General features: G+C 36.7%; 1 protein-coding gene across 1 annotated transcript; it reads right to left on the bottom strand.

Moving 5' to 3' along the window:
* Positions 1-2,479: 2,479 nt before the first annotated feature.
* On the bottom strand, positions 2,480-14,871 carry LOC113239074 (amyloid protein-binding protein 2-like; the record flags this gene model as incomplete). The annotated part of the gene is made up of 6 exons (XM_026475942.1): positions 2,480-3,045; positions 7,100-7,228; positions 10,086-10,251; positions 12,467-12,609; positions 13,461-13,566; positions 14,713-14,871. Coding segments are annotated over 6 exons (804 nt in total), but the record flags the coding sequence as incomplete, so codon positions are not given.
* Between the last annotated feature and the right edge of the window lie 225 nt (positions 14,872-15,096).

Below are 15,096 nucleotides of genomic sequence, written 5' to 3'. Positions count from 1 at the left end.
GGTTTTTGTATTAGACCCGTCGTCCATTTATTTGTAAGTCAATGTCTATATCTATTAATTACTTCAAGAATTCTAGATGAAATTAAGTGATCGGGGCAGGTTTCGAAATGAAAAAGGAAATTACGTCATAAATCTTATTTATTCGCTCAACTCACATAACAGCCAGTCAGTTACATAACATTTCCATAAAAATACTTGCGAATATCTATCAAGCTGAGTATGTATGAAAAAATAAAATTTTATATCCTTGCATCACACGAGTAACATTGCAATCGCTACATGTTGGAAAAATCATTTCTATCTAAGAGATATGTATTGCTATATTTAGAACAATTGGGAGTTAAAAGTCGTTAAACAAAAATAAACGTTGCGGCAACGTAGGCTAAGTAAAATTTTATTTACAACTTATTTGCACAGCGCGCTCCAACCTAAAAGAATAAACGCTAAAGAATAAGCTGCTATATTTTACAAGAGTACCTACATACATGGTCCTATATTTAATATTGTAAAACATTTCTTCATTGTCAAAAGTTCTATACACTGAAAGAGATAATGTTGACTTTCGATTAGAATCGTCATCGCAATACAATTTTATAAGGGAAGGAATTTTCTTTCTTGTATTTTTATTTCTAGTACACTCATTTCTCGTCCCTGGAATGAACGCATTCACCATTTTGATGGAAAAAAGTTATTTGCGAACATAAGTTATTTGTTGAGAAAAGTTATTTACGTAATTGAGAATTTAACATGTTATGCCGTGAAACAAATAATTAATTTCCTTCTAAATAGTAAGTTAAGTGTTGTAGGGAACGATATTGCGTATTTTTGTTGCACTTTACGACGACGATTACACAAAAAAAAAACAGAAGATAGATAGATTTTGTGCTTCCATCTGACCTAATGTCCAGTCCACAGTAATTTAAAATCTTATATTACATTACAATTTCATCTAGTTTGTGCATGCTTACTTTTATAGAGGCACTGTTCGCAAACTAGTGTATTTAATTAATACAATAAATTCATTATTCATTTGATTATTTCGCATTCTACACTCACGGGCAACGCCTTGAGAAATAACGAAACTAGTATCTTGAAATTAAAGAATTTATTAACGTAGAAAATAAATGTTACTTTTAGGCAGGTATCGAATTGATGATTGATGATATCATGATAAAAATTTATTGGAACAACAAAATGCTACCGCTGGCAATGCCGTGTCATGTGTTTGTATCGGAGACGTATCCAAACGTGTCAAATATCAAACTAAACTTGTCACATAGCAAATTCTTTTTGCGAACATTATTTTTCGAGTTTATTTAGCTTTATGCTTGTAATTTTTGGTCAAAAATTAAAGAGACAAAAGTATGTATCAGTATGGATATTTATCGCGTTATTATCAGATAATTTTGAAAGAAAATTTCGAACCCTGCTTTTAGGCAAAAAACTTTATATGGCGTGGTATTGCCCGTAAGTTTATTTTCAGAATATTAAATAAAATAGAAATGGCATACTAACGTTCTACCCTTTTTTTTAAAGAATATTCTATCTTATAACATTTATAATCGTCCTATATTTTTGGCTTACAATGGCAGTTCACCGATTGTAATATCACTCGGGCTCCGACTTACCAACTTGAATTTTACGAGCCTCTTCAGGTTAGATTACGTTATACACTTTTATTTTTAAATAACACCAGTATTAGGCAAAATATTCCATAAATTGCATTTGACAAAACGTGTGTGTAGCGTACACTGTTGTTGGAAGGTTGTAGGTTATTTACAAATTACAGACTTCCTTTTCGTAATGCTGCTTGTAATTGCATTTCGCCTAACACTGAACAATAATAGCCCTTATCAACAGTCGCTAATAGTTAATTTACAAAAATAATTACTCTAAAATCATGTTTAGAGTAAGAACAAACAAAAAAATGAAATTTTGTTCAGAAAAAGTTTACTAAATAAGTTTTAAATCCTACGTCTTATGTGCCGACGCGAAAACATGTCTTATTAATGATAATAGTAATGTATATATTAGCTTAGCCAATACACTTAGCAGAAAGCAATTCAGCGGTGATCCACACAGACTACACAGTACAGACCTCCGCGATTGACGCTGTCGCATACAATTTGAAAGTTACCATACTTAGGCCGGCCACATACAGTCGGAATTCCGTTTCGGAATATCGAGTCGAGACGTCATATATTGAGTCTAGATATTTTCTCAGCGTAAAATACGTACGAAATTTAAGACTGTGTTGCGACCTTGTATAATCTATGGAAGACTTACATTCGGGACTGTTTTTTTCCTGAGGAATCCCAAATACACAAGCCACCATACGGAATTTCGAAATGAGAAAAAATTCGAATATACTACTGTATGCGTGTGACAAGTCCGTGATTTATGTGCTTTTATGCCTTCGAAATATCGAAACGGAATTCAGACTGTATGTGGCCGGCCTTATTAAATGAAAAAATATCTTCGGAAATTTTCATTTCGTTTCATGGAATGAAGCTTTTTCTAACCGGCTTAAGCCAATTCGTATCGGTAAGTATGGTGTCTCCCTTAGTAAGACATTTTTCTATAATGTTGCCTTACCACCTCTCTATAAAACAACAGAAGGCGTAAAGGGAAAGATCTGTTAATAATAATTGCGTCTTTGATATTACAAATTAAGTTCAGATTCCCTAGAGGTCTTCAATTTGAAGGTCATCGAGTTGTTGGAAAAAAGATCCACGCTGCCCTTGTTCCAACTTGTATCTAGTAGACATCATCATTCACTAACGTGTGGAAGCAAGTGCAAGTAGATGCACAAGAGAGCTGTTGGAACGAGTGCAACGGACCTCCGAAAAAGGGCAACAAAATATAGAAGTGTAGTGTTATTTAGACCGTTATTTACACATGCAGTATGGTGACTGGGTGTCGCCAGGTGCCGCGTCGCGGCCTTTCACTCGTCGGCGAAGAACTTGCTCTGCAGCTCATGCAGAGGCATCACTTGTTCGTCTCCTACTGACGGCTGTTGCTCCGCGCGCGATTGCTCGCGAAGCTCTGCAATACAAAACATACCTAAATAACAATAATAATTATTAATACAAAGATCGAACACTCAGAAAAAATTCCTTCGATCCGGTCGGATTCGAACCGACGTGTTCTTGCATACCGTGCCAGACGCTATAGCAACTAAGCCACGGAACGAACCAACGGACCTCACGAATTTTTCTATGTGCTTGCGTCGTGTCTTTGTACTTGGTCTTTCAACGACTTTTTAGTCGTAGCGCCATCTATGAGAAATCTATGACCGATTTATCACCCAGTTAGTACATTTACAGCTACCAGTCCTGGCGAGAGATGTCGCTATTCACTGTATTAATCATTATAACAAACTAGTGGAGTAATTTCACAAAAAATAATTGAATATCAATTCAATAAAAATTTAATTAACAATAATAATATTTACGTGATTGAATATCAATCACATTATACGATTTTCACGAGAAATCGATTCAAAATCTTAAGAGTTTGTGATTGTTTAGATTATTTTTCGGTTCATTGTTGTTCAGGGGGCCTAAAAACCCCACGAACCAATTTAGTTAAAAGCAATTCATTTACAGAATTCCTTGCAATTCTGTAGCAATTCCTCTTATTTTCGTAAAATTGTACCACATTCCGATGAATTGCATCCAATTCTTTTGATTTTATAATATTCACAAATGGTTTATTACGAGAATTTAGTGTAAATAAGTATGTTCATAACTAAAACAACTACATAAGTAAATATTTTTTCCGAGAAATTGAAGTGACTCGGTGAAATTCGGCGATAAATTGCTTACAACACTACTATTTAAGAAAAAATAGCTTGAGGACGTAAATGCTTTCAGGACGTTTCGGAGTAACTCAAAATTGCATTTTATTTTGAAATTCGTGCGATATCTGTACTTCAAATATGTTGTGTCACATTATATATAATGTTTAAATAAAATTTATGTAATTTTTTAAAACTCAATTATGCTATAAATTTGTAATTATAGTTGTTTGTTTATTGTTTCGTTGATCGCATTCAAAGTTACATAGTAACGCCTTCTTTAGCTGTCAAATTTGGCCACTTATTTGGTGACGACTATAGTTTGTTATAATTATTAATATAAAAGTCGAACACTCAGAAAAAGTCCTTCGATCCGCCCAGATTCGAACCATCATCTTCTAGCAAACCGAGCCAGACGCTATGCCAACAAAACAAAAAATTTTTCTATATGCTTGTTGCAGATCTTTGTTTTGGTTTTTTAACGACTGTTAACGTAGCGATAACGACCGTAGCGCCATCTGTAATCTATTTCTTCACTCAGCCTGATGCCTTTACAGCTACCAGCAGCTGACTAGAGATGTCGCTTTAATAATAGATTTATTTATTCATTCATTTATCAATACTTATAAACTATCACTACAGGATTTTACCTAATGCGATGAAATATCTGCCTATAACTAATCTATATATTTTCATAACATATTACAAACAAAGTTACCATTGTGAGTTCACTCAAAGAACAAAATATGTCTACGTTATTGGCCACCAAATTGAGAATACGAAGCGCGTGTGTCAACGGCGCCTTGTTCAGCAGGTTGGCCAGCAGATGAGGCCGTCGCGGACGCTACACGTATCCGTCCGGAACACACATGCCTATTTGCTTCAGAAGGTCCGTATTGGAAATCTTTCCTACATCAGAGGGTAATATGGGTAAACGCTGTATTGTTTCATATAGAAGCATTTATTTTGTACCCTCTCCAACATGACCACGTATTTAGTTTCATGCGGGCGCCATATGACCGCATTACACTCAAGCTGGCTTCTAACCATGGTGTTATGTAAGGCGATTATCGCTTTACTATTTGTAAAGCCATGAACCCTACGAAGAATGAAACCTAGATTCCTGTGCGCTTTTTTACATACCCTAACAATATGATCTCGGAAGGTTAGGTGTGTATTCAGTACAATTCCTAAATCCTTGACTTCGGTCACTCTAGTCATAGTAATACCAATCAATCTCGTAATGATGGCTGACAGGTTAGTGCGCGCGCGAGAGAAAGTGATTGTCACACACTTCGAGGTGTTAAATTGCAACCGGTTTCCCTTACTCCAATTCACTACTCTGTTAATATCCTCCTGCAATCTACCACAATCTTCAGAGTTTCGTATGGGCAAATACAGTTTAAGGTCGTCAGCAAACAATAAACATTTCGCGTCCTTAACAACTTGCGGCAGATCGTTTATCATTATTATAAACTCCAGCGGCCCGTTACTGCCCTGGCTTACACCTGACCTGGTGAAATAAGGTTCAGACTTATGCCCACCGTATTCTACGTACTGCTGCCGGTCACTCATGTAGCTGGCAAAGAATTGTATTACGTGTGGAGTGAATCCTACTCCTGATAACTTCCTAAGCATAACGTCATTATCGACCAAGTCAAATGCTTATTTAATTAGAATTAAGTATAACTGCCTCCATGGTCGAACGGTTACCGTGCTAGACATCCACGCAGAGGTCTCCGGTTCGATTCCCGAGCCGCTAGAAATATTTGGACGTCCTACATTTATTTCCTTCGTGAGTTTAGGTGTAATTTGTGGTTGTCTACAGTTTTATCGACAGATTGTGAAAGGTATAACCTTCAAATAACAAATCGGTTGTATCTTCTAAACAAAGGAGCGACTAATTCTAAAATTTTGCGACTAAAACACGACTTTTTCTGGGTGCAGATCTAAGCTAGGAGCTGTGGTTCTCGAAATTAAAAAATGGCGCCACAGGTATAAGCTTATTTCAGCGTGCACAGTAAAACACCTTGATAACTTCAAAACGGCGTAACGACTAAATCTAGTTTGCAGCGTGTGTGCAGCCGGAGAGTCCAACCACCACTGTATCCACTTTCGCCTACCACCACCGTTCCCCACCCAGACTCCGTCCAGGTCCACCGGCAGAGGGAGCACGCGATACCCTCCGTAACCTGCAGGTAGCGCCTCTGTCTCGCAGTTTTACGTCCGTGCTTATGACGCAAACTATCTTACATCTATACAATAGTGTTGTCGCTACGCCTAAGGTTCAATCATAATGTAAATTACATATGCGACATTCTTTCTATCACAACAACCTTTAAATAGAGTATCGATTCTACTTCATAGGACTACTATAATTGTCCTTAATAGGTCCTTGACCTCATATCGATCCTCTGGATCTGAACTAGTGGAATCCTCTGATCCCTATGATGGGCCTCCACACACACTCCTACAGCCCTTCCTCTGCCACCGCTTCACGCCCCCTTATACCTTTAGTACAAGCGGCGGTCTCATTCTAATTCTGTTACTGATTCCTCATACTCTATCTTCAGGCTGTCTAGTCAACAAATACTGTATCTAAGTTAGTAATAAATATTGTGCAAACTTAACAACTGTAGTGCCGAGATATCAGGCGTCTGCTGGGAGTGCAACCAGTGCACGCCTGATGTCTCACCTTTATTAGAGATGCCTGTACTGCCGTGTTAGTTCCCTACTCTTAGGTATCATAATAGACTAAATTTATTAATGCTTGATATTACAAAACTAATACTAAATCGCGACATAATTCGCGACAAGTGTGTTAACTCGAAAGTGTATTTTCTCAGAATTGGCGAAAAACGAATTACTTGTTTCCCTAATATGTATGTATAATTTGTCGATAATTTAAATGTATGTATAGGTTACAGTTTATTACAAACAATTTCCTACTTGCCAAATATATTTCAAAATAAAAGAGAGAAAATAATTTCATATTTTTGAATAAGGACTATTTTGGCCAGAACTAGATCACATAAAGCGTGTCTCATTTTGTGTTAAGTAGATATCTTTTAGTTGTTTCTTACAATATTCTAAAGTCAGTTTTATTGACGTGTTAAGAATAAAATTTTACGTTCAATAATGGTATTAATCTTGAATTTCACATATTTTGAGTTATAACACTATTGTAATAGCAGTGCGATATATATAATACATAATATATATAATGTACTTTCCCTCCGTGTCCCACAGCCGTGTGATGCCCTTTGTATTGAATGCTGTGTAGAATGTAGCGTATCTTACCATGCCAGTGCTGGAGCAGCCGAGTGTAGTGTTCGGCGGTGTCGTGGCGCTTGAGCTGTGTGAACACATGTACCAACCCGCGGTAGTCGTACTCCAGCCCGGAGTACCGCTCGCCGAAAAGCTTCAGGCCTGCAAAACACAAAACTCGCCTTACTTTCGTTTTCCTTAGGCGTAATTGTTATGCAAGGCTGCAAAATTGTGTTGAATGTTGTTGTCGAGTGCTCGTATTGAAATCTGAACAAGTGAAAGATTCTAAGATTGAACCACAAGCGAAGCGAGTAGTTCAAAAATAGAATCCTGAACGTAACGAGGGTTTCCAGACACGAGACCCAAAAACACTGCTGCTGAGCGAAACACACAACTTTTCACCTCACTATAGCGAAGGAATAAAATATACCATCGGATTTATATTACGTTGTTAAACGTTTCAATAGGTTTTTTTTTTCATAGAAAGAAGTTAGGTGCACCACAGTCCATTGTCAAATTCGAATTTCAAAAACATTTTCCATGCTAGCGTGCAAAAAACGCTTTTGCGCGCAGATTTCTAATGAGAATTTTTTTCTTGATAATTTTGGCTTGGATACAAGTCCTTTGAGCCATGTCTTCGTTTAATTATCGGGATCCTCCATTGACTTACAATTATACGGACGTCGGGTCCGCGCTAAAAAGAGTCCGAACTTATAGGGCGTTAAAACCGTATACAGAGCATCATACATGCTTTAGTCTTCGTTTGTTCGACTGACAGCGAAGCAAGCAAAATTAGACAGTACTGCGATGACATTACAATTTAAATTCAACGTTTTAGCTTTTTCATATTCCTTTACATGTCACTACGTTTAAATAGGTTGACTTGGGGCATTTTTTTCGTGATTTGTGTATTAAACCCGTCGTCCATTTATTTGTAAGTCAATGGGATCCTCATTAAATATTTTCCATTGTGGTTCTACAACATTATGTTTTCACTTAAATCAATTACTTATTGTAAATAAAATTAATTTTTGTAAAAACTGTACTCGTAACTTCAAAAGCCCCCCATTTCCCCTCTAATGAGAGAAAGCCTTTCCGAGATAATGAGGTGGAAAAAAAAGATAAATGACACGTTCAACTACGCGATTTGTACGACACGTTGCTTATTTATGTAATATAAACCAGTTGGTATATTTTATTCTTATTATTGTTGACATTAAATTGACTACGATGAATAATTTTGTTTATTAAATTATTTAGATTCGTGGAAGAACTAAAATAATTTCAATAATCACTTATTCACACAAAATAAAAGTTTAAGCAAGAATAAAAATTGATGAGGTGTAAATTCAGAACGCATCCCAATGATAAACTATGTCGGGATTCGCTCTGGGCCTTTTGGAGGGAAAAGTGTCGTTTTTATTTTGACTTTCAATTATTTTGTGAAATCTAGTTTGAAGTGGAATAGGATAGTGCTATTGTGCCTTAATCGAAGATTAAAGGAGACTGAAGAGGACTGAAGGACTTTGTTTCCATGACCAGCAATAAATTAAAAAAAAAAATAAAAATAAACTATGTCTTTTTTATTTTTTTATTTATTAAGGCTTTGGCAAAGCCATCAGCCTAAACATGAAGTTTAATTATGTTTCTGTAAATATGGTCACCACAAAGAGGATAGGCAATTTGAGGCGGCGTGTTTGGATTGACTCGGGATTCCTAACAACGGGCCGATACGGGTATTTTAGTTCGAGATTCGTATAATTTCGCGTTTTAATCTTCGATTAAGGCACAATAGCACTATCCTATTCCACTTTAAACTAGATTTCACAAAATAATTGAAAGTCAAAATAAAAACGACAATTTTCCCTCCAAAAGGCCCAGAGCGAATCCCCCTGTCTTTTCATTAAAAAAAAACTGATGTTTTAAAATTCAACTGTTTTTTTTTTCGTCTACCATTTTCCTTGCTATAGTGAGGTGAAAAGTTGTGTGTTTCGCTCGGCAGCAAAGTTGTTTTGCGTCTCGTGGTTAAGGAATCTTCTTTTGAATTCTTAGCTTCCTTGGCTTGCTCAGGTTTGAATACAAGCACTCCCGTCAAACAAGAACTTTGCAGTCTTGCTTATCAAATAACTATTAAATGCTTTTATATTCATTGTGTTACATCAGTTATTCAGATTTATAATTACACGGAAAATTATTGGTTTGGTTTGGTACGACTAAAATGTTAATGTTATATTTTTGTTTCTAAAATGTTTATTGGTATGTTCCAGAAATCCCCACTAAAAATCTTCATTTATTTTTAATAAAAAGAGGTTCTCAATTCTACTGCATTTTTTTATGTACCCTACGTGATAACTCCGATTCTATATATGAACCAATTTTGATGATTATTTATTGGAGAGAGGATACATCAGAAGTGGTACCCAATACAAAATATTCCACCTCTAAGGGTGGCAAACTAGGGAATGAATGACATTTGAGGTCGGTTTTTTTAGTACTCCGTACAGAGATTACTTAGTATTTTTTTAGGAGTATAACATTGTACTAGATTACCTAGGGTCGTATTCTAGAACTCTACTCAATGCTCAAGTCAGGATTTGAGTATGGTTTAAAGCGCTCGAAATCATACTCAAGTCCCTGCCATTAGGGTCGTATTTCCAGTGCAATCATGACTGAGCATTGAGTAGAGTTCTAGAATACGACCCCTAGTCTTCTAAGTTTACGGAACAGGCCCAAAACGCAAATTTGTTTACTAAAGTCTGAAGAAGGCTGAAAACCAGTGCGAAGCGACTTCTATCACTCAGTAAATGCTGAGACTGTCCCCCACACAAATCAATACAACAATCTTTTTCCTCTTATTCTGTATTTCATGTGTGTGGATATAAATGGCTTAATTTTAATCCGTTGAAGTGCAATCTTCAATATGTTTGTATGTCTGACGTTTGTGTTACAATTTTTATTTTGTCAACTTCTATACAACCTGTGTTTTCACAAATAAAGGAATTATGAAAAGTGTACTTACTAATACTGATCGAGCGCAGATACAGCTTCTCAGCGGCCTGATGCATGCTCATATGGTAGTTGTAAAGCGAGGCCAAGTGGCCGATGCTGAGTCCCACTTCGTAGTCGTCTGGGCCCAGCAGTTCCTCCTTGATCGCTATAGCTTTGAGGTGCATTGTTTCTGCATCCTATAAAACGAAAAATTAACGTTTTATCTCTTGCCAACTCTTACCGTTTTAGATATCAAGTGAAAGGACAACGGAATATATTTTTATCATCCAAAAGAAATGCCTACGCATCGTAAACAATATACGCCCGAGAGATACATGCAGGCCACATTTTATAAAAGAAAAAATTTTAACTCTTCCGTCTATATACATTTTGGAAAGTGCCATGTTTGTAAGACAACATTTGGATCTTTTTGAATTCGTAGAAAGCACACGTCGAAACGCAAAGCTCGTATTACCAACTCCAAGATTGGAAATGTTTAGAGATAGCCCGCTATATAGATGCATACTAATTTATAACAAAATATCAGACATCCTCAAGAAAGTAGATAGTGACAACGTGTTTAAAACTAAGTTGAGGTCTCTCTTGTTAAGTAAATGTTATTACAATGTGGGAGACTTCATGAACTCTCCTATAAGCTAAAAGAGTCCAGTTTCAGATAAGTAATTTTAAGTCTATGTAATACTATGATCTAAAGTTTATTAATGATAATTTTAAGATCCTATATGTATTAGTTCCTAAATGTTATTATTATTATTGTTATTTTTACAATTTTAATATTACGTTTAATAATAATTAATTGCTTCACCCCAAAGGGGTATGTATGTACTTATTACCTATGTAATTTTTGTACCTACATTGTTTGCAAATAAATAAATAAAATAAAATAAATAAAAAAACAATGGGAGTGCTAATGCACAACCTCGATTACAATCAGAACCGCTCTGCCGTCCACCAACTAAAGCCCGGCTAAATAACAAATGGTGAAATATCCGTTTTAAATAACAAAAGATAAGATTTATAAACAGTTAAAATTTTAACTAATTAGTTAACGTGTTCGACTTCTCGGAACTTACCCTAACGATGCAGAGGTCAAATATCATTAAACAATTTCAATTTTAATAATAATAACGCACACACTCAACATAGCCCCGCACTAGGGAAACCCTGTGTCGCGGTTGCCATGGACACACACATACACAACCACAAATTACACCCAAACTCACGAGAGAAATAAATGTAGGCCATATAAATATTTCTCCCTGGGTATCGAATTTGGGACCTCTGCGTGGCATGGTAACCGTTCGGCCACTGAGGCAGTTGGTTAGTTTAATGATCAGTCGTAGTTTCTAATTTAGAAAGAAATAACAAATACTGGATTGTTAATATAATTTAAACTTTACACTGTTGCCATATCGTTGCAAGTTCAATACCATCAATATCTATTATACGACGTTTTGGTTTTATATTTAATTTCAAACAATGTGCTGCCATCTAGCGGTTGATAACTGAACGACGACGAATTCGAGATGTTTGTTTAGTTCTCCAAAAAAAGTAGCGGCCGTATTGCAGCGGTATAAGGTTTCATTTCGTTTCTTGTAACAAAAAAATATTACGGTAATAAGAATTAAAAATTTATTTAAATTAAGTAAAATATGACTTAATGATTCATTCAAAATTGTGTTCCGATAAATGGCGACGCAATGTCACCTTTTATAATTTGTTATTAAAATGGTATTCTCTTATTATAATATTTGTAATATTAGGTTAGGTTAATGTTGTCGTGGTGAATGTTCACTGATCCCACGGCGCCGACTCAACCGGCGAGAGGGAAACCCGGGGGGGTTTTAGTGGGGTAGGCCCTCCAGTCTGGAGGGAGAGTCCCCACATAACCCATGAGTCTCCCTGGGCTCAGGGGTATCCATAAAGATTTCCCCCCCGTCAAAAAAAAAAAAAGGGTTAGGTTAACGTTACTTACAAGATTATATTTCTGTTTTTAAACATTTAAAATATAAATCGTTTACTGGATTCAAACGGGGAGTCATATATAAAAAAAAACCGGCTTGATAGCGTTTAGTGTGCTATATTTTTTATGTAGTCTCGATTGTACCTTGGAAATTGGAACAGTGGAATCATTTTGATCATAATAGAAACGAAGTAAAGTACCACATGTGTTTTTTCTTTCACGTAGCGCTTTGCGTCGCCGTGTTGCGTGCGTTGCGTGTGTTTGAATTTATTTATCTCGTTTGAGTTTGGATGTAATTTGTGGTTGTCTATGTGTGTGTCCATGGCACCCGCGATACAGGGTTTCCTTAGTGCTGGGGCTATGTTGAGTGTGTGCGTTATTATTATTACTAAAAATGACATTGAAATTTCCAACTAATAATTTCGTACCTGGAACTTCTGCATGGATTGGTAGAGCCGGCCGAGATTCCCGTAGTGCTTGGCAGTCTGCACGTTCTTCTCGCCGAAGGCTTTCATCGAAAGCGCTAAGGCCGCTTTGTGCAGCGCCTCAGATTCCTCTAGCAGGCTCGGCTCTGTAATATAGAATTGGAAATTAATAACTCTTGTAATTATAGGAAATGAACTATTTTTCCGGATTTAAATCGCATATATTTGTTTTTCAAACAAACCTACGTTTCTTAACAAATATTCATATTATTACAATAAAATAATTTGTAAAACAATGTAGCGTAAATTGGAATGTTTCTTTGTAAAATTAAAAATAATTTATTTAATTAATAACTTTTGTAACTATAGTGAAAAAAAAAAGTAAAAAAAAAAAAAAAAAGTAAAAATAAAAAGTTAAAAAAGTAAAAAGTAAAGGTTTGCATTAATATGAGACATAACTGGTTGATGATTGTACTACCTCAGTGAACCGTGACCATGGGACCTGCAAAGGACCCGAAACGTTGATTTGTTTGAAAAAACAAATATACGCGATTTAAATTCGGAAATATAGTTTCATTTCCTATGTGTAACAATCGCGAAAACCTAAGAACTCGATATTTTGTAACTATAGTTCCGAACAAGGTGATTGGCATCAATATTAGACATAACCATGGGGCCTATAAAAGGCCCAAAACGTCGGCTCGTTTGAAAAAAAAAAACAATTCCAATCTACTTTTTCAGTTTTTTTTATAATACCAAGTGACGGGACGAACAAGTCGTGCGCCTGGTGGTAAGCGACACGCCTGTCCATAACAGTTGCAGTGCCACTCAGGGCTTTAAATCGCAAAGATCTGTGGTGCACTGCCACCGCGCCCGTCACCCTGAGACATAAGTTAACAAGGCCCATGTGCCTGTAATTTCACCAGCACTTCAAAACCGGAACACAGTAATACTGACATTATTGCTTGGCGGCATAAATATGCATAGAAGTGTTTACCGCTCATGTCCTGCCCAGCGGGAGTGTCCAGAGCGATCTCTTCGAGGATAAGTGCTTTGACCCTCTTCGCGCTGGCCAGTAGCAGATGGTCGGACGGCACCAAGTTCTGGAAAAAAATACCACGTTTGTTAGATTACGTTCGTTGTATTGGCGTTGAAGGTCGATGGTAATTTTTGGAGGAAAAGCTCTACAAAATAATGTTGTGATATTTATTTTATTGAATATCATATTTTACTACCATGATACATATAGCGTAAAAGTGTTGCCCGCTTGCGAGCAGGTAGTGATTGCAGTCGATAATATTCTATTCTATTTGTGGAATAAATCCGAACTTGTTTCATTTGAATCATCCTCGATATTCATTCATTTAAGAGAACAAGATTATTTAAATTGTCAATTTCTATACGTTCATTCATACGTACTTTTAGAACTATATTTATGAAAAATACAAAGATAAGACATATTTTATAGTTTTTAATTTTGAATTCAATATAGATGATCAAATCCGACTATCCTCGTCAAAATGTGTATGAATAAAAATTTTATTTTGTTACTAGTAGGCCAACTGTCAAAATAAGAATAAAGAAGACAATAACGCAATTAGTAGTCATTAGAATGTCATAACACTCACAATTCTGTCATTTTTGGCAATATTTTATCTTCTTTCACAATCTATCGATAAAATTATCGACAACAACTACGTAACTATTTAAAACTTTATGAAAAGTGGCAACCCTGCAAATGTCATTTTACTCCGTCTTCAAACAACTTTAGTAATTAACTACAAATAATTTAACTGCCTCTGTGGTCAAACGGTTACCGTGCCGGACTGCCACGCAGAGGTCCCAGGTTCGATTCCCCGGGCCAGGAGAAATATTTGTATGGCCTACATTTATTTATCTCGTAAGTTTGGGTGTAATTTGTGGTTGTTTATGTATGTGTCCACAGCACCAGCGACACAGGGTTTCCCTAGTGCGAGGCTATGTTGAGTGTGTACGTTAAAAAAAAACAATAATCTCAGTACACAGTATTCGTGGAATTACATCTATTTGCCAAGTTTTATTGCAATCGGTAACCTAAAAGTGCGCGAAGCCGGATTCATCCCCTAGTTCGCCTCCCTTAGAGGTGGAATATTTTCATAAAATCAAAACATACTTACATAAAAAAATATACTCGAATTGAGAACCTCCCCTTTTTGAAAGTCGGTTAAAAAGACATCATCACATAGAACAGATCAGATAGAAGCGATCACCTCAATGATCTGGATGGCGCGCTCTGCGTGGTCGCGCGCCTTGTAGAACCTGCCGGAGGAGTACTCCAGCACGTACAGCGCGTACGCCAGGTCCTCCTGCGCCGTGGCCACGTGGAGCGACGCCCGCCCGAACACGCGCCGCAGCGTGGTCAGCGCCTCCTGCGCACGTGTGGACAAGCCCGTTCATTCCCTCTAGTTCCGTGCACTCCCTTCCGGAGCAAGTCTCATCCGAACGAAAGTGCCGGCACTATGTGGGCCTAATTTATGGAATGTCTGTCAAAACGGCCATCACAGCGCGCCAGTACCATAGTGGGAATAAATTTAGTAATTTTATCTTTATTCCCATTGACTTACAATTATATGGACGTCGGGTCCGCGCTAAAA

Source organism: Hyposmocoma kahamanoa, unplaced genomic scaffold (genome assembly GCF_003589595.1).
Source record: "Hyposmocoma kahamanoa isolate Upper Pololo Valley unplaced genomic scaffold, ASM358959v1 99393, whole genome shotgun sequence".
NCBI classification, from domain to species: domain Eukaryota; kingdom Metazoa; phylum Arthropoda; class Insecta; order Lepidoptera; family Cosmopterigidae; genus Hyposmocoma; species Hyposmocoma kahamanoa.
This window is presented reverse-complemented; position numbering and strand designations above follow the sequence as displayed.